At 38.8% G+C, this 25,007-nt stretch overlaps 3 protein-coding genes across 3 annotated transcripts; 2 read left to right on the forward strand and 1 right to left on the reverse strand.

Moving 5' to 3' along the window:
• Positions 1 to 892: 892 nt before the first annotated feature.
• Positions 893 to 5,226, reverse strand: Non2 (upstream activation factor subunit spp27 homolog Non2). Its single transcript, XM_028323182.1, has 5 exons — positions 5,061 to 5,226; positions 3,851 to 4,032; positions 3,245 to 3,385; positions 2,915 to 2,965; positions 893 to 2,102 (listed from the first exon to the last, which is right to left on the reverse strand). Exons 1-5 carry the CDS (start codon positions 5,101 to 5,103, stop codon positions 1,839 to 1,841), a joined length of 681 nt encoding a protein of 226 aa, XP_028178983.1. The 5' UTR covers positions 5,104 to 5,226; the 3' UTR covers positions 893 to 1,838.
• A 913-nt stretch (positions 5,227 to 6,139) lies between these two features.
• Positions 6,140 to 12,973, forward strand: LOC114366325 (nucleolar protein 14-like). The gene is made up of 5 exons (XM_028323179.1): positions 6,140 to 6,334; positions 6,451 to 6,644; positions 7,183 to 7,271; positions 7,651 to 7,979; positions 12,779 to 12,973. Exons 1-5 carry the CDS (start codon positions 6,140 to 6,142, stop codon positions 12,971 to 12,973), a joined length of 1,002 nt encoding a protein of 333 aa, XP_028178980.1.
• An 845-nt stretch (positions 12,974 to 13,818) lies between these two features.
• On the forward strand, positions 13,819 to 23,822 carry l(3)07882 (Nucleolar protein 14 homolog l(3)07882). The gene is given in 11 exon segments (XM_028323183.1): positions 13,819 to 14,112; positions 14,243 to 14,436; positions 15,237 to 15,325; positions 15,670 to 15,998; positions 16,810 to 16,955; positions 18,668 to 18,783; positions 19,341 to 19,463; positions 19,466 to 19,926; positions 20,055 to 21,049; positions 22,551 to 22,706; positions 23,695 to 23,822. Coding segments are annotated over 11 exon segments (2,895 nt in total). The 5' UTR covers positions 13,819 to 13,917; the 3' UTR covers positions 23,786 to 23,822.
• The last annotated feature ends 1,185 nt before the right edge of the window (positions 23,823 to 25,007 follow it).

The following is a 25,007-nucleotide window of genomic DNA, read 5'->3' on the forward strand; positions in this document are numbered from 1 at the left end:
TAATGATTTTCACAATGGCCGGTTGGTGGCGGCCTGCATCCAGCGCCTTCCTGCTACCTTTATGAGGTCGTCGGTCCACCTTGTGGTTATGAGTCCTACGCTGCGCTTTCCGGTACGTGGCCTCCACTTCAGAACCTTGCTGCCTCATCGTCCGTCTGTTTTGCGTACTAAGGCAGAACCGTTGGAAGACCTTATCACAATGCTCGAAGACCTTAATCGAGTTTCCCAACAGGTAGGCCTTCGGAGTGAAACGTGGAAGGTCACAAAGGTTATCTCGCACCAGCTGCAGGTCTTCATCAACCGCTGCCTTCGCCGAATTCTCGGCATATACTGGCCCGAGAAAATCTCCAACGTCGAGCTATTGGAACGCTGCCACGAAATTCCGATCGACCAGCAGATCAAGCGCCGCAAGTGGAACTGGATTGGCCACACTCTCCGAAGGGACCCCGATCACATCCCTAAGCAGGCTCTGGATTGGAATCCCCAAGGAAAACGCAAACGTGGTCGACCCAGGCAAACTTGGCGGCGCACTGTAGCGGACGAGGCGAAGAAGATCGGCAAGACCTGGAGCGAGATCAAGCGAGAAACTCAAGACCGAACGAGATGGAGGACTGTTGTGGACGCCCTCTGCCCCATCTAGGGGACATAGGACCATAAGTCAAGTAAGTCAAGGTACATCCTTTTCTTATTATCTAAGTAGGTACCTACAAAAACAAAGAGGAGAGAAATAGAGTTAGGTAACTGGCTTACGGTTTCCACCAAGCCGAAGAGGAGAAATGTTTTGAATAACCAATTAATTTCATTTGGTTATTCAAAACATTTCTCAGCTCCGCTCCGTCTTGGTGTAAACCAGTCTTGGCTATTTTGAGGGATGAACAATAAAAAGTAGTTATTGATTAAAGGTAAATTTATTTCGTCAGTCTCCATTAGGAGATTATAATACAACCTTAGAAATTAGGTACAGCTAGTTCCGAAGTCTCGATCAGACCAGACACACAACTTGGCATATTTTCACAGAAGAGATTAAACATTTGCAAAAACCAAAAACTCAACATTAGCTCCTCATTTTATTGCACAAAAATATTTATGGACACTTGATTTCAATTTTAATTAGCAAAATATGCCAAGTTGTGTGTTAACAACCTCAAACGAAAAAGTATAAAAACAAAATATTGTCGTCGAACTTTTGATACAGTGATTAGTTTTTAGAAAACATAATTTGGCAATAGATTTAAATTTTTGAATTAAACGATTCACTTATGTCGAAGTTTGTACAACATTTCTGTACTATGCTTATCATTACAAGTAATATTTTATTCTTATTAAATAATTATTTTCTTCCAACTTGTAGCGACACATGGACGATATTACTAGAAGAAAGTACATAATGTAAATGCAAGTTGACCTGTCGGTTGAAATCTAAGTAGTTATGTAGTTTCTTTGAAATCCTTACTTAATAATTGCTGCCAATACCGGTTATCTATGAGATATCACAGCAATTTTTCTTAAAATCTCGTGTTGATGGATCTTGTACAAACTTTAAGTCGTGTTTAGACATAAAAATAACATAGGACAAAATCTATGAACACGAGATCAATACGTCTGCGTGGACTGTCCATAAATGTAGCTTCTATTCGACTTGGCCCATGCACTACCGTGCACGTCAAAAAGTACCTATGTATGTTTGACAAAAAAGTGATTTAATGACTAAAATAGTTTTAATACCGTATGGTACGTAAGCATCGTCGCATTTTTGTAAACGCTAGACGTTGCAGTCATCCATACAACACAACGCCAAGTTTCGTAATTTGTCCACGCAAACTGACTAAAGCGTAAACTTACTCGTCAAGGAAATGAGTTTTCAGATACTTCATCATACCGAAGGTGCGGAAGCGTTTGGTTCCTATGACTTTGTATAGAGCGTCGTCGCAGATTGCGAACTGCTTGTTGTTGGGGTCATAGAGTTCCTTCTCCTTGATTATGGCCCACATACGCTTGACTACTTCATGGCGAGGCATCTCATCGGCTCCCATGAGCTCTGCTAGAGCCGGCGACAGTTTGTAGGCGCGAGTGTAGCCGCTGCCTTTGCCTCGACCGCCGCCCTGGATTTAGAAAAATAAACTGTAAATGCATGGAGATACTCCTATAGTTCCAAAATACTGAACTGTCCTGTCCATGACATTGACAGCGGGGCGCCACCGTCAATACCGGATCGCTGGTTCCGATTTTTGCTATGTTGGAGACCATATAGTTGAACGATGGTAGCGCCCCCCTGTCATTGAGTTTGGTGGGACAGTTCAGCGTGGGTCATCTTTACTCCTAGCATGATCTGCCAGGCTATAATGCCTGCTCAATCAAGCGCCGTTGACGCGCGCCATTTCCACTCTCAATCTAATTTCGGATAAAATAGATATTTTTTCTTGTACTCTGAGTGAATTTACAAAGGCATCATTATTTGTTATATGTTATGTGTAGGTTTGTATGTAGGTGATTACTAGTTGTGTATTTGACGTTGTGTATGTTGATGTGTTGTCTTCGCTGTCGCAGTGGGATGTCCTGTAATGACAGTGAAGTGTTGTTGTTGTGAATAAATAAATAAATAAATAATGCGCGCCATGATAAAATCTTATCGAGGATTTTAGACAAATGTATGGGCTTATCGCGTAGAATCGATAAAACTGGTATGCGATTCAAATAAATAATTAATCTGCACGAGAAATCGAGTTACCGCCAGTTTCAGAATTAATTCGGTGAAATACGCATGAGACTTACAATTTGTCTGATGGGGATGGACGGATGGATCGTCTGTTTAAATTTGTGCTAAAGGCAAGTTGCATCTTTGAGCTATTTTAGTCAAATTCTCTGACGTTCTGCGTAAATATTTGTAAGTAAAAAATAATTAAGTACAACTCACTTTGGCGCCAGCTTTCTTCCCTTTAGCCGCTTGCCTCTTAGGTTTCTTTTCCTGAAACAAGCATTTCGTTGAAAATTAGGTATTGTATTCAAGGACTTACACCACTTGAATACCAGCACGTACGCTCATTACGGTACGGTAAGGCGCTTTTTGACTACATATTGGCGTTAACAGTATTTTTTAAGCCTTTCCAATCCATCTGTCTAAGCATGGGGAACATAGGCAAAGTCTTACATTTGCCCATTATAAACAAGAGTCATATTCCCAGCAGTTGAGTACCTTGTGTATTTGTGGAAATCAATAGAAAAGTAAGATAACAAATAAACAAACCTCATATTCGCTGTCATTGCTTTCATAATCCTCGTCCTCAGAGTCATCAGAATTCTTAGCGCGTTTCTTGCGCGGCTTTTTGGCACTCTTGTTGTTCGAAGCAGCCCTCTTGGCAGGCTTCTTCACTTCTTCTTCGTCTTCCTGCAAAAAAACAAGCCAAGTTAAGACTAAAATATAAATTATCCAACTAAAGCCTGGTCCGTGAGCACGTAGAATTTTGTCCAATGACCCCAAGCTACCCATCCTTATCGCTCGGCAGGCTTTATCACATCATATTTTTCACAGAAATTAATGCCACGGTAACAAACGGTCGCAAAGTACTCAGTTGTTACCAACCAGTTGTTACACAGGCGATAGACATGAATACTACAGCTCGTTGTTCGCGATTTTGCGATAATGCTCGCACGCGGTACAATTCGTTGTTTTCGACAAAGGCAACATACATAAATACCACGCCGCGCTATACAAACTCGTAATATGCGTTATTCGCAGTGCGCAATCTTCACAAATATGCATGCGGAAAGGTGGAAGATGGAGATGCTTAAAGACCTGTAACAACATTGTATGTAAACCTATTCGTAAATAAAAATGATTTGATCATCATACCTCATCGTCGTCATCGTCATCATCCTTGTCGTCGTCGTCGGACTCTTGGCTGTTGACGTAGTCCAGCACCATCTGATCTATGGTCTTTTTGCGGTCAGCCAACTTGACGTCGAAAACTTTCTCGAGCTTCTGGATGACCTTGTTGGTCGACGTTTTCCCCAAATCGGCATTTTTTAAGATCTCTGTCAACAAGAAAAACTTATTTTAGTGCCTACATTGAGGTGCATTACTGTAGGCAAAATGCGGCACAAGCCTACTTTTAATATGTAATTTCTTAAAACTATTCCTATTTTAAACACGCTTTTATTAGGTCGACTTGTAACGAACTATGTAAATTTTTATTACATACATTAATCCATGATGATACAAGGGAAAAAAGGGCAATGTAATAATAATATTATATTTCCCAGCACTTATCTGGGTAAAAAACAGGACTGGGAATATAGTCGTTATGAAATAATTATTTCAGTAATAAAATATCTATTAATTTATAAAATATTACATGTCAAATTATGAGCTTGGCCCATTTTTTCCCTTGAATTTGAAATTGAACCTACCTATTTGCAAAAAATGCAACCAAACTTGGCGTGAAACAATAATTAATACATTTAGTTTTATTTTGAAACACAGGTCCAAAAATAATGTTTGAAACACATTAAAATTAACTATTTACGAAGAAAAATAACATCGAAAGTATTCGAAAGCCTACGGATGCGTAAATTGGAACGCAACAATGGCGGCCTACAGAAATTGACAAAACATTGAATAAAATCGAAAAATAATACGATAATACTAAATTAAATGAGTTTCAAGGAAATGTTTTCCAGAGAAACCGACACGTTAACCTGATGCGCTTTGATCTGCATTACCAAATCTTTACCAAAGTCGGCCATTTCATTGGTTCATACGTGGAGATGGCCCCAGCGTTGCATAAAAATAAACCATCAGTGAGCAAGCTTAGCCGAGCTATTACAAATCATGCCCTGTATACAGAACGATCCGCATAATTTTACCCAACAACTTTCACTTGAAACATTTCAGTAATAACATCATACTATCAGAGATATTTCAATTTCAAGGTAAGAAAAATCGAAGTTGTATTGGACATTTGCATTGGAAGCCATTACGCGGCCTACGTACTTTCATAGAAATTTATACATTTACAAACGTGAAATTTAAGTATATTTGATAAAACAAATGTTATTCTTACTCTCGATCTCCTTGCGAAGTTCTTCATCAGTGACGTCTGGCATTTTTCTTGGAGCAAAGTAGATTTCGTACGTCTGCTAACACAAGGAGGAACAGCCACACAATAATATACCTACGCGCTATGTGCTACACGGCGTCACTACGAAGTTTGCCGAATGCCGCTTCGGGGTCGCTCGGTAAAAACATGTTCCAAACATAAAGTNTGAATAGGCAACAAAACATAGAAATTGCACCGCAACTGCAATCGTAAGCTTCAGGTATTCGTTCGATTATGGTACTTATTGCGAGTGAATAAGGAGTATTATTTGTTTATGAATTAGTGTAAATGAATGTTGACTTCGCGCCATACATGTTCAACGCATTTGTAAAGTTAGTTAAATTTAAATTTTCTTTGTGATTTTATCGGAGCATTTTAAAGAGCATTGTAATGTATGTCCATGGTTAAAGTGTGAAGTGAATTAATGTTGTGACTTGTGGTGGTCCGGTCATAGCAGTTTTTATGTTAAAAATATTATTTACTAGCTTTCCGCCCGCGGCTTCGCCCGCGTGGAATTTTGTCTGTCACAGAAAAACTTTATCGCGCGCGTCCCTGTTTCAAAAACCGGGATAAAAACTATCCTATGTTCTTTCCCGGGACTCAAACTATCTCTATGCCAAATTTCATCAAAATCGGTTGGGAGGTTTAAGCGGGAAAGCGTAACAGACAGACAGACAGACAGACAGACAGACAGACAGACAGACAGAGTTACTTTCGCATTTATAATATTATAGTTGGGATTTGTGTTATTTATTTATAATAGCTCATTTAATTTTCAATTTAACTACTTTTGCAATAAAAGCGTTAAACAATTTATTCAAAAATAAATTCTGTTCTTGAGAATAAAAAATGTTCATTTTTATGGCGTGGTTGATTTATGTTTCGTGATGTTAAGCATAAATCTAGAACAAACTTTAAAACGTACATCTAATGTCAAAAACACGCGCGGCGCGTGTCAGTGTCAAAAAAATAACCTCTCTAGTGCGACGATTCGTGTTATTTTTATTTATTTTAGCTAAATAAAAGTGTCCAATAATTAAAGTATGGCGAAGGCAAAAAATAAAAGAAATTCTGGGCTAGCTGATAAAGTTAACAATAAAAGAAAGGGAGATGGGATAAAGAAAAAGCTGAATCCTTTCGAGGTGCACATCAACAGAGAAAAAATTAAAGTTTTAGGTAAAAAATCTAAACATGATCGAGGATTACCTGGAGTGTCGAGAGCTAAAGCTATTCAGAAGGTAATAATCTATGTTTCAACACATGTTATGTATCGTGTTATTTAAAATCTCTTTTAATAATTATCTATTTTCATGGCATAAACGAAATCGTATATAAATCATTTACTTAATTACAGAGAAAAGAAACTCTAGGAACCGAAATGAAACTCATGAATAAGACGAACACATTCATTGACAAGCGTATCGGAGAGAAAAACAATCAGTTGTCATCGGAAGACCGTATGATTGCGCGGTTCGCCGCCGAAAGGGCTCGGCAGCATAGCAAAAAAGATATCTACAATTTGGCAGATGATGAAATATTGACTCACAGGTAAGTTCATTCGGTTTTCTGTTCCAATAGTAGGTAATTTGATTGAAAGAAAAAATATTTATTAAATAGCATTACACATAACAGACAGATCTTTAAAAATGAATGTACACAATGATACTGAAAAGGTATCCACTCAGAATGGTGTCGTAGCATCTCAATAGGTAGATGAATGCCACAACCCTAGTCTTCTAATTGAGGACTATCACTTGCTTTTGCTGTGCAAGAAGAAGGTTTAGATATAGATAAAATGGCAATAAAATTGTGAGTTTGTTTATTGCTAGTGTAGTTATAACTTAAACATTAAGGCTGAGTTGCACCATGTTACTTTAATTTTGACAAATGTCAAAAATCTGTCGAATACCATACAAAAAGCACCGGTTGTTAATGTTACGGTTAAAATAAGGTGGTGCAACTCAACCTAAATTATACAATCTTCTTCTTCTGCCTTGTTTTTATTAATACACTGGGTAGGCTTTCTAACACTTATAAATGGAAAGGAGAAATAAAATTAAATAAATATAAATTATGTTTGTTTTAGAGGTCAAACTCTGGAGCAGATAGAAAAATTTGATGATCCAAGATCAGATGATGAGGATGATGACGCAAAGAAGTTTGGAGGATTAGATGGTAAGTTTGGATTAACAATTTACTACTTTTATCTAGGCATTAAGTTTTATTAGTAAGGGGGTAAGAGACTTTAATAGAGACATTGTAACATAAAAATATTGTAAGTAATTTTATTTACCTAGTTAATAACGTTCTGAAACTGTTAGTAATTGTCTGATCTGAAAGTTCCCAGACCACATAGTAAAGATTCTTTTATGTGTAACAAGTATTAAAGGTTACTGCGACACAAGCTTTGCTTAGTGCGGTATCCGCTAGACATAAGGACTTTATGTATTTGGTTTTACTGGCAATAAACTTTTTTTTTTTTTAAATCTTATGTTCACTCACCAATCGCTGTTATTGTTAGCTAGTCTCGCTAACATTTGAATGATTTTCACAGATGACTTTGTATCAGAGGGCCACTTCGGTGGTGGTATTCTAACAAGGACTGAAGCGAAGGACGGTGCTAAATCTCACAAAGACCTCATCGAGCAACTCATAGCGGAATCGAAAAAGCGCAAAGCAGAAAAACAGAAAGAGAAAGAACAAACTTTGGACTTGACTGAGAAGTTGGACAGCGAATGGAAGGACTTACAGCCTGTTGTGTTCAAACGACCGCGGGTAGAAGAAAAGGAGTCGGCTATTGAGAAGCTTCTCAGTCAGGCAGAGAAGAAAAGCGAAGATTACGACAAGATGATGAGGGAGTTGCGGTTCGAGAAAAGAGGCACGGTATGTTTAACTGTCCTTTAAGTTGTCTGGATGAGATTGCTTTAAGTGTGCCATGTATTTCTTTCTCTTTCTTGTCTTGTTTTATGTGGTGTAAAATGATGTGTATTTATTCTATTTGTTACAGTTAAAAACTTAAAACCCATTTTTAGTCAAAACTAGTTTTCACTACCTTTGGTTTCATTACTTGTCACAATACCTTTAATTGGAACAACTAAACCCGGTCTGTGAGCACGTAGAATTTTGTCCAATGACCCCAAGTTACCCATCCTTATCGCGTGCTGTCGCGACTGTGCGACGGGCGCCCGCAGTGAGTGTGCGAGCGCGATAGCAACATAATTACGCGCGAGCGATAAGGATGGGTAGCTTGAGGTCATTGGACAAAATTCTACGTGCTCGCAGACCAGACTATAGAAGTAACTGCTGCTCAAAGTTTAAATCAGTGAAAACTTGTTTTCGCTAGGGGAAACGTGTTGTTTCAAAATTATTCAGCTAAAATCGTTTCAACTAAGCCTAGGCGCAGCCCACCGACTTTTTATCGGCCGATAGTTGGGCCCGATTCTAATTTGTATGAAATCTAAACCGGTGTAATTTGCGCACTTCCATACATGTCTGTCTATACTTATTAATGTTTGTCTCGAAGCGCTGGTAGGGCAAAAAAAGAATGAGACATGTATAGGCTCCTTAAGAGCATTTGACGATTTGCAAGAACTAATTTAATTAGTCTAAACAAATAAAGATAATTTTGATTTTGATTTTTTAAGAACTCATGGCGCGATTTTCACCCGCGTCCGCTGCGGTTGCGGGCCCGCAGCTTCTGTAAAATGCAGATATGTAGGTACTTGTGTAATAACTAATGCACAACTCACGACGTGGTTTTCGCACGCAGCGGGCGCGGAAGAATCGAGCGGCCGCGGTAACCGCAGCCTCGGCGGTTTTCGTCCGCTCGAAAACCGCCCGATCGGCGGGCGACCATTTTGTACCAGTGCCTTAGCGCGCGGTGCGATTTTCACCGATTGCGAAAATTGCGCCGTGAGTTATTAGCCTAACTGTCCAACTAAACTATCGGCCAACTAAAAGTCGGTGGTCTGCGCCTAGGCTTATACTTCAGCTACACTACTCGCTAAATTGGCCGACGTTTATCGAAGTAAATACACTCGCGAGCAAAAATATGGAATCACTCTATTTATTCCGAGCGATCATAAGAACTAATTAATGACTAATAGAAGATCAATAAAAATGGCACCATTTTAAAGGTGATATTATAAACTTTAAATTGATACCATAGTAGGGAATTTAGTGCAAGAACCCCTCCACTTTGGTATAGAAGGCTCATTTTTGCACCAGTTGTTCTTTGGGTGCTTCTGAGTAGATTTCCGTCGGTAGACATCGGGAGCCCCCCCTGTGGTAGCAGGGGGAGGGGGGGCAAGTTTTCTTCTGCCGCGCTTCACTTTAAGGCCCATATCTTCAAAACTATAGGTATTAGGGCAAGTGTGGTGTCATTTTCGGATAACTAAAGGATGGCGAATTCATTTCTAGAACAAACTTTTTGCCTTTTCATACAAAAAAATAGAAATATTGAGGAAAATTCACAAAAACCAAAAAGTATTTTTTTAAATAAACGTCGTTAACTTTTAAACCATTGGATTTAATCTAATAAAAAAAAATATGTACTGAAAGCTACATTTACCAGGATTATAAATATATACCATTTTATGGTACTTTTTTCGAAAAAAGTAGGTGAAAAAAAATTTTTCTTCAGAACACAGCGGGCGAATTTTACTGCGCGTCGGAAAAAAATATTTATTTTATCCATGAATTCATACTATTTGGTTCATAAGCAAGTAAGGATTATTATTTTAGAATTTATTTAAAGTTCCTGGCACATCAAGCTAACATGATTTGTAATTTTTCTTCAATTAATTTTGAACTCTATGTGTAAGACATAAGGTTGAAAATAGCTTAAATACATTTTAATATTGAAAATATCATAAGAAGAAAGCACTAAATAAAGAACTTGAATGTGTCTAACTAAATGTCTAATGATTATTATTTTAATTAACACTTATTTCTACATACTATTGTACCAGTGATTTAACGGAAAGGTAAGTGTGAGGAAAGTGAGGATTAATAATCATAGTACGGGAGATTATTTTTAGCACAAAGGCTACGGCTGTGACCATTATAGTTGTTTGTTCAGACAGCACCAGCTTCTGCACTTATATCTCACCATTTCCAGGCAAGCTTCGGCAGCTACGGGCAAATCAGTCCATGTACGCTCCATGTTGCTATCGACTCTGGTCCACCCCCAACCAGTCGGGTAAAGGGAAGACTGAGTCGGTTGCTTGCAACTGACCCTATACGCGAAACCCCTTGATATACCTACTAAATTTTAAATAACTTGATTCATCATAAGGACATGATTACTGCCCTTGATATACTGCCCGTAGCCGATTCTGATACAAGACTGCCTAGGTTGGTGGGCACTTACAGCACTCGTTCATAGTCAAGCATGTAGTAATAGTAGGAGGTACCTACTTGATCTAAAACAATACCAGTGGATTAATATGATAAGTGAGAAAAAAAACAGTGGATTGAGCTAATAAGTGGATAGATCTTGAACAAGGGACGACTAGAAAAGAGGACCAAAATCCCAACAGGACAGCCTCATCTGGTTTACTGACAGCTCTAAGCCAAGATGGCCTTGGGAACGGGAGCGGGCGTCTACTGTAAACACGAACACAGTGAACGTTTAAGAAGGTTTGCTACAGTATTTCAAGCTGAATTATACTCTATAATTATGTGTGCACCCTGTTTTTTAAACAGGGGTGTAAAAAACGCAATATTTACATCCTGAGCCACAGCCAGGCAGCACTCAAACAAAGCCATCGCCTCAGTGAAGGTTGAGTCTAGAATTATTCTAGATGCAATCTTAAAGATGAACAAACTCGGAAGGCATGACAAAGTGTACCTGATGTGGGATACCTGGACATACAAGGATCGAATGCAATGAGAGAGCCGACAGTCTAGCGAGACAAGGGTCAGAGACGATACCTATTGCGTCAGAACTGATAGTATCTTTATCTAAAAGCATACCTCATGGCCATAATATGGCCATATCCAAGAAGCACATGGCTGAATGGGAAAGCTCCAACGATATAAGCCTCTCCAAATCATTCCTGAAGGGAAATACAGGGTCATGGAGAAAACTCATCAAAGGTAAGCCCAAGCAATTACAGGTACGCAAACTGGGGAATGAACCACATGTCCCACAAAATGGGCCTAACAACAGAAGCTCTCGAGCATTTGGAATAAATGTGGGGTCCATGAAACACTTATACTGTAAGGATGGGTCTGCTTGGGTCAGCATATCCGGCATCAGAAGACTTTAGCTGGCTTTCACTCATACGCTTAATTCACCTAACTAATGGATAGGATTTTTTGGATGATAGGGAATAAAAAAGGGAGAATAAAGATCCTAATGGGTCGCTGTGGACTACGCTTAGGTGTGGCCCTATATAAGATACCTAACCCAGACAGCTTTGTATCAGCATTGGCTACTGGCAGTATATCAAGGGGTTTCGCGTATAGGGTCAGTTGCAAGCAACCGACTCAGTCTTCTCTTTACCCGACTGGTTGGGGGTGGACCAGAGTCGATAGCAACATGGAGCTTACATGGACTGATTTGCCTGTAGCTGCCGAAGCTTGCCTGGAAATGGTGAGATGCAAGTGCAGAAGCTGGTGCTGTCTGAACAAACAACTATAATGGTCACAGCCGTAGCCTTTGTGCTAAAAATAATCTCCCGTACTATGATTATTAATCCTCACTTTCCTCACACTTACCTTTCCGTTAAATCACTGGTACAATAGTATGTAGAAATAAGTGTTAATTAAAAGAATAATCTTTGGACATATAGTTAGACACATTCAAGTTCTTTATTTAGAGCTTTCTTCTTATGATATTTTCAATATTAAAATGTATTTAAGCTATTTTCAGCCTTATGTCTTACACATAGAGTTCAAAATTAATTGAAGAAAAATTACAAATCATGTTAGCTTGATGTGCCAGGAACTTTAAATAAATTCTAAAATAATAATCCTTACTTGCTTATGAACCAAATAGTATGAATTCATGGATAAAATAAATATTTTTTTCCGACGCGCAGTAAAATTCGCCCGCTGTGTTCTGAAGAAAAATTTTTTATCACCTACTTTTTTCGAAAAAAATACCATACAATGGTATATATTTATAATTCTGGTAAATGTAGCTTTCAGTACATATTTTTTTTATTAGATTAAATCCAATGGTTCAAAAGTTAACGACGTTTATTTAAAAAAATACTTTTTGGTTTTTGTGAATTTTCCTCAATATTTCTATTTTTTTGTATGAAAAGGCAAAAAGTTTGTTCTAGAAATGAATTCGCCATCCTTTAATTATCCGAAAATGACACCACACTTGCCCTAATACCTATAGTTTTGAAGATATGGGCCTTAAAGTGAAGCGCGGCAGAAGAAAACTTGCCCCCCCTCCCCCTGCTACCACAGGGGGGGCTCCCGATGTCTACCGACGGAAATCTACTCAGGAGCACCCAAAGAACAACTGGTGCAAAAATGAGCCTTCTATCCAAAAGTGGAGGGGTCTCCATACAAATCATTGCACTAAATTCCCTACTACCATAGATACATACAATACATAGTCATTCAGTTCTTAAGACCGCTCGGAACACAAAGGGGTGATTCCATACTTTTGCTCGTAAGTATAGTATTGGCTCGAGTTTTAATACTCTTAAATTTTTTCACAGCCCTCAGACGGTCTGAAGAATGATGAGAAGCAAGCGAAGGAAGAACAGGCGAGGCTGGAGAAGCTAGAGCGTGAGAGATTACAGCGGATGGAGGAGGATGACGATATGTTCAGGCCAAGAGTGCAGAAAACTGTGCCGAAACATAGGTACGACGACATTTCGTTTCAGGTCTCTCCCCACGGCGACTTTTTATAGCAATAGACAGTTTGACACCATTCCCGAATAATTCGAAATAACAACTTTTCTAAAAAAAAGACATTTCATTCTGGTCTTAAAAACTTAATTAATTTTAAATTACCTGTAAATTACGATTTTTGTTCGCATTGTAATTGAAAAAAGTAGTTTATTGAGTTGCATAAAGTTAATATTCCGAAGGAATATTAACTTTATGGTTCCAAATGAATACGCAACAAAACATAGAAATTGCACCGCAACTGCAATCGTAAGCTTCAGGTATTCGTTCGATTATGGTACTTATTGCGAGTGAATAAGGAGTATTATTTGTTTATGAATTAGTGTAAATGAATGTTGACTTCGCGCCATACATGTTCAACGCATTTGTAAAGTTAGTTAAATTTAAATTTTCTTTGTGATTTTATCGGAGCATTTTAAAGAGCATTGTAATGTATGTCCATGGTTAAAGTGTGAAGTGAATTAATGTTGTGACTAAAAAATAAAAAAATTGTTGTAAAAAATCTAAACATGATCGAGGATTACCTGGAGTATCGAGAGCTAAAGCTATTCAGAAGGTAACAATCTAAGTTTCAACACTTGTTATTATGATGTGACTTGTGGTGGTCCGGTCATAGCAGTTTTTATGATAAAAATATTATTTATTTGTGTTATTTATTTATAATAGCTCATTTAATTTTCAATTTAACTACTTTTGCAATAAAAGCGTTAAACAATTTATTCAAAAATAAATTCTGTTTTTGAGAATAAAAAATGTTCATTTTTATGGCGTGGTTGATTTATGTTTCGTGATGTTAAGCATAAATCTAGAACAAACTTTAAAACGTACATCTAATGTCAAAACCACGCGCGGCGCGTGTCAGTGTCAAAAAAATAACCTCTCTAGTGCGACGATTCGTGTTATTTTTATTTAATTTAGCTAAATAAAAGTGTCCAATAATTAAAGTATGGCGAAGGCGAAAAATAAAAGAAATTCTGGGCTAGCTGATAAAGTTAACAACAAAAGAAAGGGAGATGGGATAAAGAAAAAGCTGAATCCGTTCGAGGTGCACATCAACAGAGAAAAAATTAAAGTTTTAGGTAAAAAATCTAAACATGATCGAGGATTACCTGGAGTATCGAGAGCTAAAGCTATTCAGAAGGTAACAATCTAAGTTTCAACACTTGTTATGTATCGTGTTATTTAAAATTTCATAACACCATTCACTTTTAATAATTATCTATCTTCATGGCATAAATGAATTTGTATTTAAATAATGTAATTTTTTACAGAGAAAAGAAACTCTAGGAACCGAAATGAAACTTATGAATAAGACGAACACATTCATTGACAAGCGTATCGGAGAGAAAAACAATCAGTTGTCATCGGAAGACCGTATGATTGCGCGGTTCGCCGCCGAAAGGGCTCGGCAGCATAGCAAAAAAGATATCTACAATTTGGCAGATGATGAAATATTGACTCACAGGTAAGTTCATTCAGTTTTCTGTTCCAATAGTAGGTAATTTGATTGAAAGAAAAAGTATTTGTTCAATATCATTCATTACACATAACATAGACAGATCTTTAAAAATGAATGTACACAACAGTCCTGGATCTGTCAATAGGCCGTACAGGCCCCGGCCTAGGGGTGGCAGATTACAGATGACGCTTACTTGATTTCAAAAGATAAAAGTTAAATAAAGATCCAACCCCACCCTAGCCTATGGGCGGCAAAACTGTAAATCCGCCACTGGTACACAATGATACTAAAAAGGTATCCACTCACATGGTGTTGTAGCATCTCAATAGGTAAACGAATGCCACAACCCTGGTCTTCCGATTGAGGACTATCATATTCGCGCTAACAAGTTGGCACTGTTGAGCAAGGTTCTGTCACTCTCTTCTGTTGTGCAAGAAAAAGGTTTAGATGTAGATAAAGTGGCAATAAAATTGTGAGTTTGTTTATTGCCATCTTACTTTAATTTTGACAAATGTCAAAAATCTGTCAAATACCATACAAAAAGCACAGTTATTGTTATTGTTACGGTTAAAATAAAGTGGTGCAACTCAGCCTAAATGATACATTAACAACCGTATTCACAAACGATGCTTTCTTAAGTGAAGCAGCAAATCGAACGCACAGCGATGAATAGAGCTCTGTGATTGGTTCGTGTGTGACCCTGTGTATAAATCTTCTGCCTTGTTTTTATCAATACACTGGGTTGGCTTTCTAACATTTATAAATGGAAAGGCAAAATAAATAAATATAAATTATATTTGTTTTAGAGGTCAAACTCTGGAGCAGATAGAAAAATTTGATGATCCAAGATCAGATGATGAGGATGATGACGCAAAGAAGTTTGGAGGATTAGATGGTAAGTTTGGATTAATAATTTACTACTTTCATCTAGGCAGTTAAGTTAATCTTGTGTTGTGTAAGCTCTGTGAGACCCATTAATCTCTGTTGTTATTAGCTAAAGCCCGGTCTGTGAGCACATAGAATTTTGTCCAATGACCCCAAGCTACCCATCCTTATCGCTCGCGCGTAATTATTTTGCTATCGCGACTGTGCGACGGGCGCCCGCAGTGCGTGTGTGAGCGCGACAGCAACATAATCACCCGCGAGCGACAAGGATGGGTAGCTTGGGGTCATTGGACAAAATTTTACGTGCTCGCAGATCAGACTATAGTCTCGCTAACATTTGAACGATTTTCACAGATGACTTCGTATCAGAGGGCCACTTCGGTGGTGGTATTCTAACAAGGACTGAAGCGAAGGACGGTGCTAAATCTCACAAAGACCTCATCGAGCAACTCATAGCGGAATCGAAAAAGCGCAAAGCAGAAAAACAGAAAGAGAAAGAACAAACTTTGGACTTGACTGAGAAGTTGGACAGCGAATGGAAGGACTTACAGCCTGTTGTTTTCAAACGACCACGGGTAGAAGAAAAGGAATCGGCTATTGAGAAACTTCTCAGTCAAGCGGAGAAGAAAAGCGAAGATTACGACAAGATGATGAGGGAGTTGCGGTTCGAGAAAAGAGGAACGGTATGTTTTTGACTAATTCGCGGATATCGTCCTCCCATCTTTTTCATCATCAGGCAAGCAAAAACATGGGAGGACGATATCCGCGAATTAGCAGGGCCATTATGGCCACAAATGGCTAGAAACAGAGAAGCATGGAGATCATTGGAGGAGGCCTATGTCCAAGGACAAACTGGAGATGAGTGCGGCTAAATTGTAAAATGAAATGTTAATGTTGTAAAAAAAAATACCTTGTAATCCAGTAATAAAGGCATATTAGATTATTATTATGTTTTTGACATGTTACAACTGTCTTTTGAGTTGTCTGGATGAGATCGCTTTATAGTGATAAGACCGCCTAAATTGTGCCATAAATATTTTGCATATTTCTTTCTTTTTCTTGCTTTGTCTTATGTGGTGTAAAATAAAGTGTGTTCTATCTGTTACAAAAAAAGAACACGGTTTTAGTTAAAACGCGTTTTTCCTAATTAAAACTGGTTTTCACAAAATACCTTTGAAATAACTAGAAGTAACTGCTGCTCAGTTTAAATCAGTGAAAACTAGTTTTAACTAGGAAAAACGTGTTATTTCAAAATGATTCAGCTAAAAATGTATCAACTAATGGCCGAAGTTAATCGAAGTAAATAGTGTGGGCTCAAGTTTCATCATCATCATCATCATCTCAGCCATAGGACATCCACTGCTGAACATAGGCCTCCCCCAATGCATTCCATGTTGCCCGGTTGGTATCGGCCTGCGTCCAGCGCCTTTCTGCTACCTTTATGATGTCGTCGGGTTCAAGTTTACTTTTATTATTATCTCACATTTTTCACAGCCTTCAGACGGTCTGAAGAATGATGAGAAGCAAGCGAAGGAAGAACAGGCGAGGCTGGAGAAGCTAGAGCGAGAGAGATTACAGCGGATGGAGGAAGATGAAGATATGTTCACGCCAAGAGTGCAGAAAACTGTGCCGAAGCATAGGTACAACGAAATTTCATTTGAGGCCTCTCCCCACGGCGTCTTTTTATAGCAATAGACAGTTTGACACCATACCCCAATAATTCGAAATCACAACTTTTCTAAAAAAAAGATTTCATTCTGGTCTTAAAAACTTAATTAATTTTAAATTACCTGTGAATTACGATTTTTGTTCGCATTGTAATTGAAAAAAGTAGTTTAATTGAGTTGAAAAAATAGTGACGTCACTTGCTTGTAGTGCCATACAAATTCTATGGGAGAGTTTCGTTTTGACAGTTTTAAAAAGTACGCCAATGAGGGCTATCGTTTTTATACTTAACAGTTGGCACCCCTGGCGATTGACAGGACCTTACTCTACAGTGGCGCCATCTTGATGAGTGCAAATGCGATAGTCCTCCTACCACTTTAGCGCTCACCAGTTGGTGCCACTGTCTTCGCTACTAGCAAGTGACAGGACCTTACTCTACAGTGGCGCTAACTGGTGAGCGCTAAAACGGTAGCCCTCATTGATTGGTGGTGTCAACACGTCTATTCTGTCGCGTATTCGCATCGATACAGTCGCAATGCGGTCGCTAGTTAGCCCTCGCCCACATAAACACGATTCAGTCGTGATGCAAACGTGATACTGTTGCGCTTCTGTCGCAATGCAAACGCGATTTAATAACGGCTAGTGTTGCCGAACTATCTATAGTAAAACTATCGATAGTTTTCATCTGAAAAAGCATTATCTATCGATTGGCCTATCGATAGTATCTATATCTATCGATAGTCCCAAATATTGTAAACGATACTATTGTAAATTGCCAAACTATCGATAGTTTAGAACACTCGATAGTATCGATAGTATCGATAGCTTTTTATTCAAAAGCGACAATACTATCGATAGTAGGTATCGATACTATCAATAGTTTATTCTTCACGAGCAACAATACTATCGATAGTATTGCACATATTCAATAGTATTGCCTCGTTTTGAGCTATCGATAGTATCGATACTGTCGATACTATCGATAGGCCAATCGATAGTCTTGCGATAGTTTGGCTATCGATATCGATCGGCAACACTAGTAACGGCACAAAATCACCTGCGATTGCTACGGTTGCCGCGCCACCTTGCCTCCGTTTTCTCTACGATGTCGTCCGACACGGTCGCGCGTTTGCATCGACACAGTCGCGATGCTACGTTAGTAGTGGCATAAATAGATATAAGTACTTACTAACATTAAATGTTATTATATTCAAACTAGCGGCCGCCCGCGACTTCGTACGCGTATATCCCGTTTTACCCCCTTTTCCCGAATTTTCTTTGCTATAAACCTCACGGAGCCCGAGACCTTTCCAACGAATGCAAAACCGTGGAAATCGGTTCGTGCGTTCTGGAGTTATAGCGTCAGGGAGGAAAACCCGACTTATTTTTATATAGTAGAGTTGCCAATTTGAGCGCTTTGGATCTATCTGTAAACTAACTTTCATTTTAATTAAATAAATAAATAAGTTACTTCTGTAGTGCGTTGCAAATGCGATTAACTCGCGTTGGTAGCAATGTCACTCCTTTACGAAACGCCCATTATTACAAAAAGTCGCCGCGAGCGAGCGTTCCAAACGGTTCTATGACAAACCAATACTCAAGCGAGCGAAGCCGCTGGCTAAATGACACGTTTATTATGGTGTGGTATAAAAATGTATTTAGTACAGTATAAATCTTTTTTTTACAGATCTGCCGATGATTTAGAAGACAATTTTGATTTGGAAGATGAGAAGCAGTTCATGTTAGCATACGACAAGGATGGAAAACCGCTGGTACCAGAAAATGTACTCAAAGACTACTCAGGTAGAGATAGAATATTTAAATGTTTGATAATATTAAAAACTTGAGGAATTTTTATACTTTGACTACCTAAAAATCATTTTAAAGCGACAATAGCCCAATAGCCAAGGTGACGGACTGGCCGACTCGAGATCAAAGGAACGCTGGTTCGATCCCAGCTGCCACTAGTCTAGTGGTGTCTACTCTTTTGGTAAAACACCCAGAGTAATAATCTTACTATCTTACTAATATTATAAATGCGAAAGTTTGGATGTCTGGATGTTTGTTACTCTTTCACGCAAAAACTAATGAACGGATTTTGATGAAACTTTACAGTATTATCGTGTGTAACCCAGAATAACATATAGGCTATAATTTATGACAATCTGTGACAGACTAAATTTCACGCGGGTGAAGCCGCGGGCAAAAGCTATAGTTATGATTCAAAATTTCAACATTTCCACGTCTACTGCTGAATATTAGTTATTTCCAGATTAGCTAATTATAACGTCAGTTCTTTCGAGATTATTCGAGCAATCGTTCTGTAAACTATTTTAAATCTTATTTCAATTAACTTTCAGTTCCAAACGCCAAACCCAAGTTCAATGATGGAATATCGGACACCTCATCAGAAGAAGGCGATGATGATGATGATGAGAGCGGAGAAGATGAAGATGATGACTCCAATGATGAACAAAATATGAAACCAACAAAAATGATGAAACTGCAGAAAAAAGTGACAAAGAAGACAGTGTAGAATCTGAGAATGAAGAAAGTAGCGAGGATTCTGATGATGACAAAGAAGTAGAAACAAAAAAGAATCAGAAAGGTCAATCAAAAAAAGAAAACAAAATTGAAAAAGACAATGTAACAGATACAAAAGAAGCTAACATCTTAAAAGAAAAACTAAATAACGCTAAAAAGAATGACACAAATAGTATTTTAATAAGTGATAACAAGGATGACAGTGAAGATGAATCTGGTGATGAAAGTGATGAAGGTTCAGAGGATGATGATGATGAAGAAGAATCTGCAAAAGATGTTGATGACTTAAAGGATTTAAGAGAGTCTGAAGAGGAAAGTGAGGATGAAATGGATGTTGAAGAAGATAAACAGAAAATTAGCTCGTTCTTCGATTTGAAGTTGGCTGAAGGAGATAATTTGAAGGTAAGAAGAACTCATATGTAATATATCCAACCCTTTATTAAACAACCGAATTTTTTTTAGAGTATAATAAACAAACTGAAATAACTTGTATTTAAAAGCGTTATTTAATAATTCAATTAATATTTTAGGAATTGTTAACGGGCAAAACACCAGCACAGCAGTCCGCAGCGCTTCAGAAACTGATCAAAAGCTACGACCCTGGGTTAGCTCAGAACAACAAAGACTTATTAAGCAGACTCTTTGCCCACATGCTACAGTATATTAACGATATATTCACCAACTTAACCGACGAAGGCGAAGTCATCAAAGCCTTCCTGATATTCGACAAACTCGCACCACACTTCTACGATCTCGCCCAAACGAACAAAGTGTCAACGAAAAAATTCGTAGTCGAATTACTAAAAGAAAAACACGATCAATTTAAAAAGAAACCGAAAAGGATACCGGATCTAGATACGCTGATATTTTTCAAATTAATCGCGTTGATATATCCCACGTCGGACTTCCGGCATTCCGTTACGACGCCATCTTTAATATTCATGTCCGAAATTCTGACCAAATCGAAGTTTAGCGACGCATACTCGATATCTCGGGGTCTATTTGTTACCACTCTAGTTTTAGAATACACAACTCTATCCAAAAGATTAGTACCTTCAGCTATAAATTTCCTAAGAGGCATTTTGTATTTGTCATCGAATACCAGTATTTTGAATCCTATACAAGTAGTGCCACCTTTCAAACTGCACAGAGACGTTAAGATTTTGAATTTGGAAGACGATTGCTCCAAAATGGCGGTCGATAACAAAATGGCGGCGAAGGATTTCGTGTTGGAAGACATAGACGATGATTTTAAAATTCGTTGTTTGAATGCGAGCATGGGTATTTTGAAGGAATTTTTCGATTACTTCAGCGAGTACGAAGCGCAGGCTTGTTTATTCGCCCCACATATAGCGCTAGTCGGCCGGATCGACTTGGATTTTTACCCGAAGAAAGTGCGAACGCGGGTTTCTGAGATAATGAGCTATATGAAGGGCGTGTTGGAGGTTAAAACGTACACACCACTTACGAAGGAGCAGAAGAAAATAAAGATGTTGCGGCTGTATGAACCGGACGTCCAAGAAGTGTAAGTTGAATTTAATTCACTTAATTTTTATTATTTACTTTCCCAACAAACTTTACTTTCACTGGTTGAGTTTTTATTGGCGGTCAAGCTGCAGATCTTGACTACACACACAGGAATTGCAACAGCGGGAACGAGATGTGGAAACAGTCCCGTTATTTAACTTGACTGGCTGATATTGTGTTAGTTGACTCATATTATGTCACTCATGTAGAAATTTCCACAATGACCGGTCCTGCGCAAGCCACATCCAGGTTCTCCCGCGACCTTCACTAGATCGTCGGTATATCTAGTGGGTGGCCTGCTTTCACTACGTGGTCGCCACTTGAGGACCTTTCTACCATCAGCGTTATGACAGCTCATTAAAATGTGTCGATTGACTATGGTATCAAGTACTTACCGTACATCATACGAGCCATAATATGACGTCCACTGCTGAACATAGGCCTCCCATATTGCCCGGTTGGTAGCGGCCTGTATCCAACGCCTTTATGAGGATTTCGGGCCACCTTGTGGGTGGACGTCCCACGCTGCGTTTTCCGGTACTTGGCCTCCAGAACCTTGCTGTCCCATCGGCCGCAAGTTCTGTTTACTATCAGGCCTGTTCATCTCCGCGAGTTTACATCGAAAACAAAACAAGCACGATGACACCCTACAGGATTACTATTCGACAAGGCCATAGTACGAGCGAGCATTGACTCACGCACGCGTATTCTTGTGTATGATGGAAAAAAATAAAGAAAATGGTGTACTTACTACTGTGCAGTATTTAACTGCCTAAATAATAATAAAAACACATAATGTACTTTTTTAAGACACTGAGAGGTAAATAGGTAAGTGGTTAATATTATTCATGATAATTCATGCTTAATCATGTATTTCCTCCGCCATTTTCTGCAGTTTGGCACCTCACGTCACACATCATTTTACCGAAGTCAGCCCTATAGCTTCGGCGCAGTACCGATCACTGACGTTTGTCAACAAAATGGTGCTTGACTCTTGAGACAAGCTAAATTACACCTTTAACGACATTGAGCATACATTTTTTTAAATACCTTCGCGAAGTAAAACTTCTGTACGTAGTACTTATTATTATTCTGTGGTGAAAGCGAGACAGACAGACAGACAGAGTTACTGTCGCATTTATAATATTAGTATAGATGGCCGGACCTGCAATACCAGCTGCCTCCATCGACCTTCATCAGAACGTCGGTCCATCGAGTGGCTAGGTAGGCTGTTTTAACGACGTTCTTGCCACTTGCATCCAGTTTATTCCAGCTTATTGCCGGATGTCAGCTGTCAATCTCTTAGGCTGTCTTCCTCCGGCCGCGTCGACATGGTGAAAGAGATTTAGAGCCGTAAATAGTCCATAGCATTAAATGTTTCTTTCTAAATAGAGATGGGCAGGACATGACCATGGCCTTGTAGTGGAGACCCCGCAATGACTATTACTTGATGTTGCCTTAAATATGTTTTTGCTTTAAGAATATTATTGATGTTCCAGGTTCACCGGCAGCAAGAGTTCGAAGATGTCCCGCGAGACCGCAGAGCGGGCGCGGCTCCAGACCAAATACAAGAAAGAGATGAAGGGAGCGCTGCGCGAGATACGACGGGACAAGGCATACGTCGCCTCCGTCAAGATCCGCCAGAAGATTCACAGGTCAGTACGGACACTGTTTGAAGTTCAAATTATTGGATATTTTTTTAATAAGAACTAGCTGTACTTGGGTCGTTGGGGCTTGGGAAGCAAAATCCTTCCCAAGTCCTCTTATTTATGTTTGCTAAATTCACATTCATCAAACGCGCCTATTCTGAACTAGCGGCCGCCCGCGACTTCGTACGCGTGGATCCCGTTTTACCCTAAGGGGGTGGAGTTTCGGAAAATCTTTTCTTAGCAGATGTCTACGTCATAACATCTACCTGCATGCCAAATTTCAGCCCGATCCGTCCAGTAGTTTGGGTTGTGCGTTGATAGATCACTATGTCAGTCAGTCATTTCCCTTTGAGTTATATACATTTAGATTTTTGTTAACAAGAACTAGCTGTACCTGGAATGTCGTTTGTCAAAATCCTTCTCAAGTCCTCTTATTTATGATTGCTAGAACATTAATAATCAAACGCGCAAAATAGGCCCGGTTTTAATAAAGTGGTTCCCAAGTGGTAATGTGTCTAAATACTCTTCTTTTCTTATTAAATTAAATAAGTTGGCAGAAACTAATTGCACTTATAAAATAATACAATCTTTAAGAATTTTCAGCCAGAGATTAAAAACATATTACCTATTATTTTTACACAATAACTACTTTCACTGGTTTATTGTTTCTGCACCTAGTTTTCACTGTTAGTAGCGCCCCCTACTCTGCGTTTTTGTAATGTTTCTTGTTAAATATGTTATGAGCCAACACACTCTTACAACACACAAATACACGCACCACACACATACACACACCACACACATACACACATCACACACATACATACAGCACGCCTAAAGTAGTATTTTTATGGAATATTTTTACGGAAGTGGGCGTCTGAAACTATTGCGGCTATTATCGTACACGCTTTTTCATGTACAAATTTTCTTGTTTCCAATAAATAAATTTTGAATTTTTGAACTTGTTTAATAATATAACATTTATTGTTTACAGCGACAATGTGAGGAGAGACAAGGTGAAACAGATCTACAAGGAAGCTTCGATACAACAGGGCGAGCTGAACAAACTAAAACGAATGAAGTGACAATAGTGCAACCTTGTAAATATACAATTTTATGTAAGGCAGTCTTTTTTTACTACCTTATAGGGCGCTCAACGAAAGTTGAGGCGAATATTTACTTACAGAATACACTACACGTTTAAGTTCAAATATCAAATACACTAATGCCCAGTCTGTGAGCACGTAGAATTTTGTCCAATGACCCCAAGTTACTGACGGGCGCCTGCAGTGAGTGTGCGAGCGCGACAGCAACATAATTACGCGCAAGCGATAAGGATGGGTAGCTTGGGGTCATTGGACAAAATTCTACATGCTCGCAGTCCAGACTATAGTTACCTCCCTCGTCTTAAATGTCTGCAAGCGAGACAGATAGCACTTGATCCGATACGTAAAACGTATGAAAGCGCATACAGATACAAATCATTGCTTGTATTGACGGCCTCAACTTTTGTTGTGCGACCAAATCTTATGTTTTATTTCATTATTAAGTTATTAAGTTACTGTACAATAATATTTTGGTAGGTGAAATTATGATGATGATGAATATTTTGGTATCCATCCATACGCGATACGCCTGTAAAAAGTTCTAAAAGTTCTTTCTTGTAATCTGGGGGCACGGCAGTGCCCCCACCAAGTCGAGCACGGCCGTACCATCCTTTTCTCGAAGCAATTCAGGCCATTTTCGACCGCCTGTAACTTCGTTCTGGATAAAACTAGAAGGCTGAATTTTCATTAGCTATGCAGGCATTGTAAAGACACGGTATATTTCAAATTTCATTCAATTTGAACCAGTAGTTTAAGAATTATAACGGGTCAAAGTTACTTAATTTTGTCACTCACTGACTCAATGCTCATATTCACTGCCCCGAGAGCTTTCAGCTCGAGTTGTCAAATCGCTTTGCATGCCTGGAAAAAATTGCGAGTCAGTGGACGAGATAAATAACAGGTTCGTAGAAACTGTCCAAGCGGTCGGGTCGAAATTTTTTAGACCACAACGTAAAAATAAACCGCAAAAGCTAACCGACCGTACCCTCAAACTCATGGCTGAAAGACGTTCAATGACACTGCAGACCTCCGTTGACGCTAAGGCATATCGGCAGCTCAATAGACAGATATGGAAGTCCTTGCGACATGATGTTCGCAACTTTAATACTAATAGTATTAAAGAGGCGATAGAGCGGAACCAAGGCTCCAAAGTGTTTGCAAGAGACAATTCTATTGGGCAAAGCCAGCTGACGAAGCTGAA

Source organism: Ostrinia furnacalis, unplaced genomic scaffold, assembly GCF_004193835.3.
Source record: "Ostrinia furnacalis isolate ACB-3 unplaced genomic scaffold, ASM419383v2 OfSCF0620, whole genome shotgun sequence".
Classification (NCBI taxonomy): Eukaryota; Metazoa; Arthropoda; class Insecta; order Lepidoptera; family Crambidae; genus Ostrinia; species Ostrinia furnacalis.

Bases quoted from the DNA above. Each gene is read 5' to 3' on its own strand.
- Non2 (XM_028323182.1), bottom strand. From the start codon at position 5,103: ATGCCAGACGTCACTGATGAAGAACTTCGCAAGGAGATCGAGA. The intron at 4,033-5,060 runs GTAAGAATAACA...TCTTGTTGACAG, and splicing joins ACTTCGCAAGGAGATCGAGA to AGATCTTAAAAAATGCCGAT. The intron at 3,386-3,850 runs GTATGATGATCA...GTTTTTTTGCAG, and splicing joins ATGACGATGACGACGATGAG to GAAGACGAAGAAGAAGTGAA.
- LOC114366325 (XM_028323179.1), top strand. From the start codon at position 6,140: ATGGCGAAGGCAAAAAATAAAAGAAATTCTGGGCTAGCTGATAAAGTT. The intron at 6,335-6,450 runs GTAATAATCTAT...ACTTAATTACAG, and splicing joins GAGCTAAAGCTATTCAGAAG to AGAAAAGAAACTCTAGGAAC. The intron at 6,645-7,182 runs GTAAGTTCATTC...TGTTTGTTTTAG, and splicing joins GATGAAATATTGACTCACAG to AGGTCAAACTCTGGAGCAGA.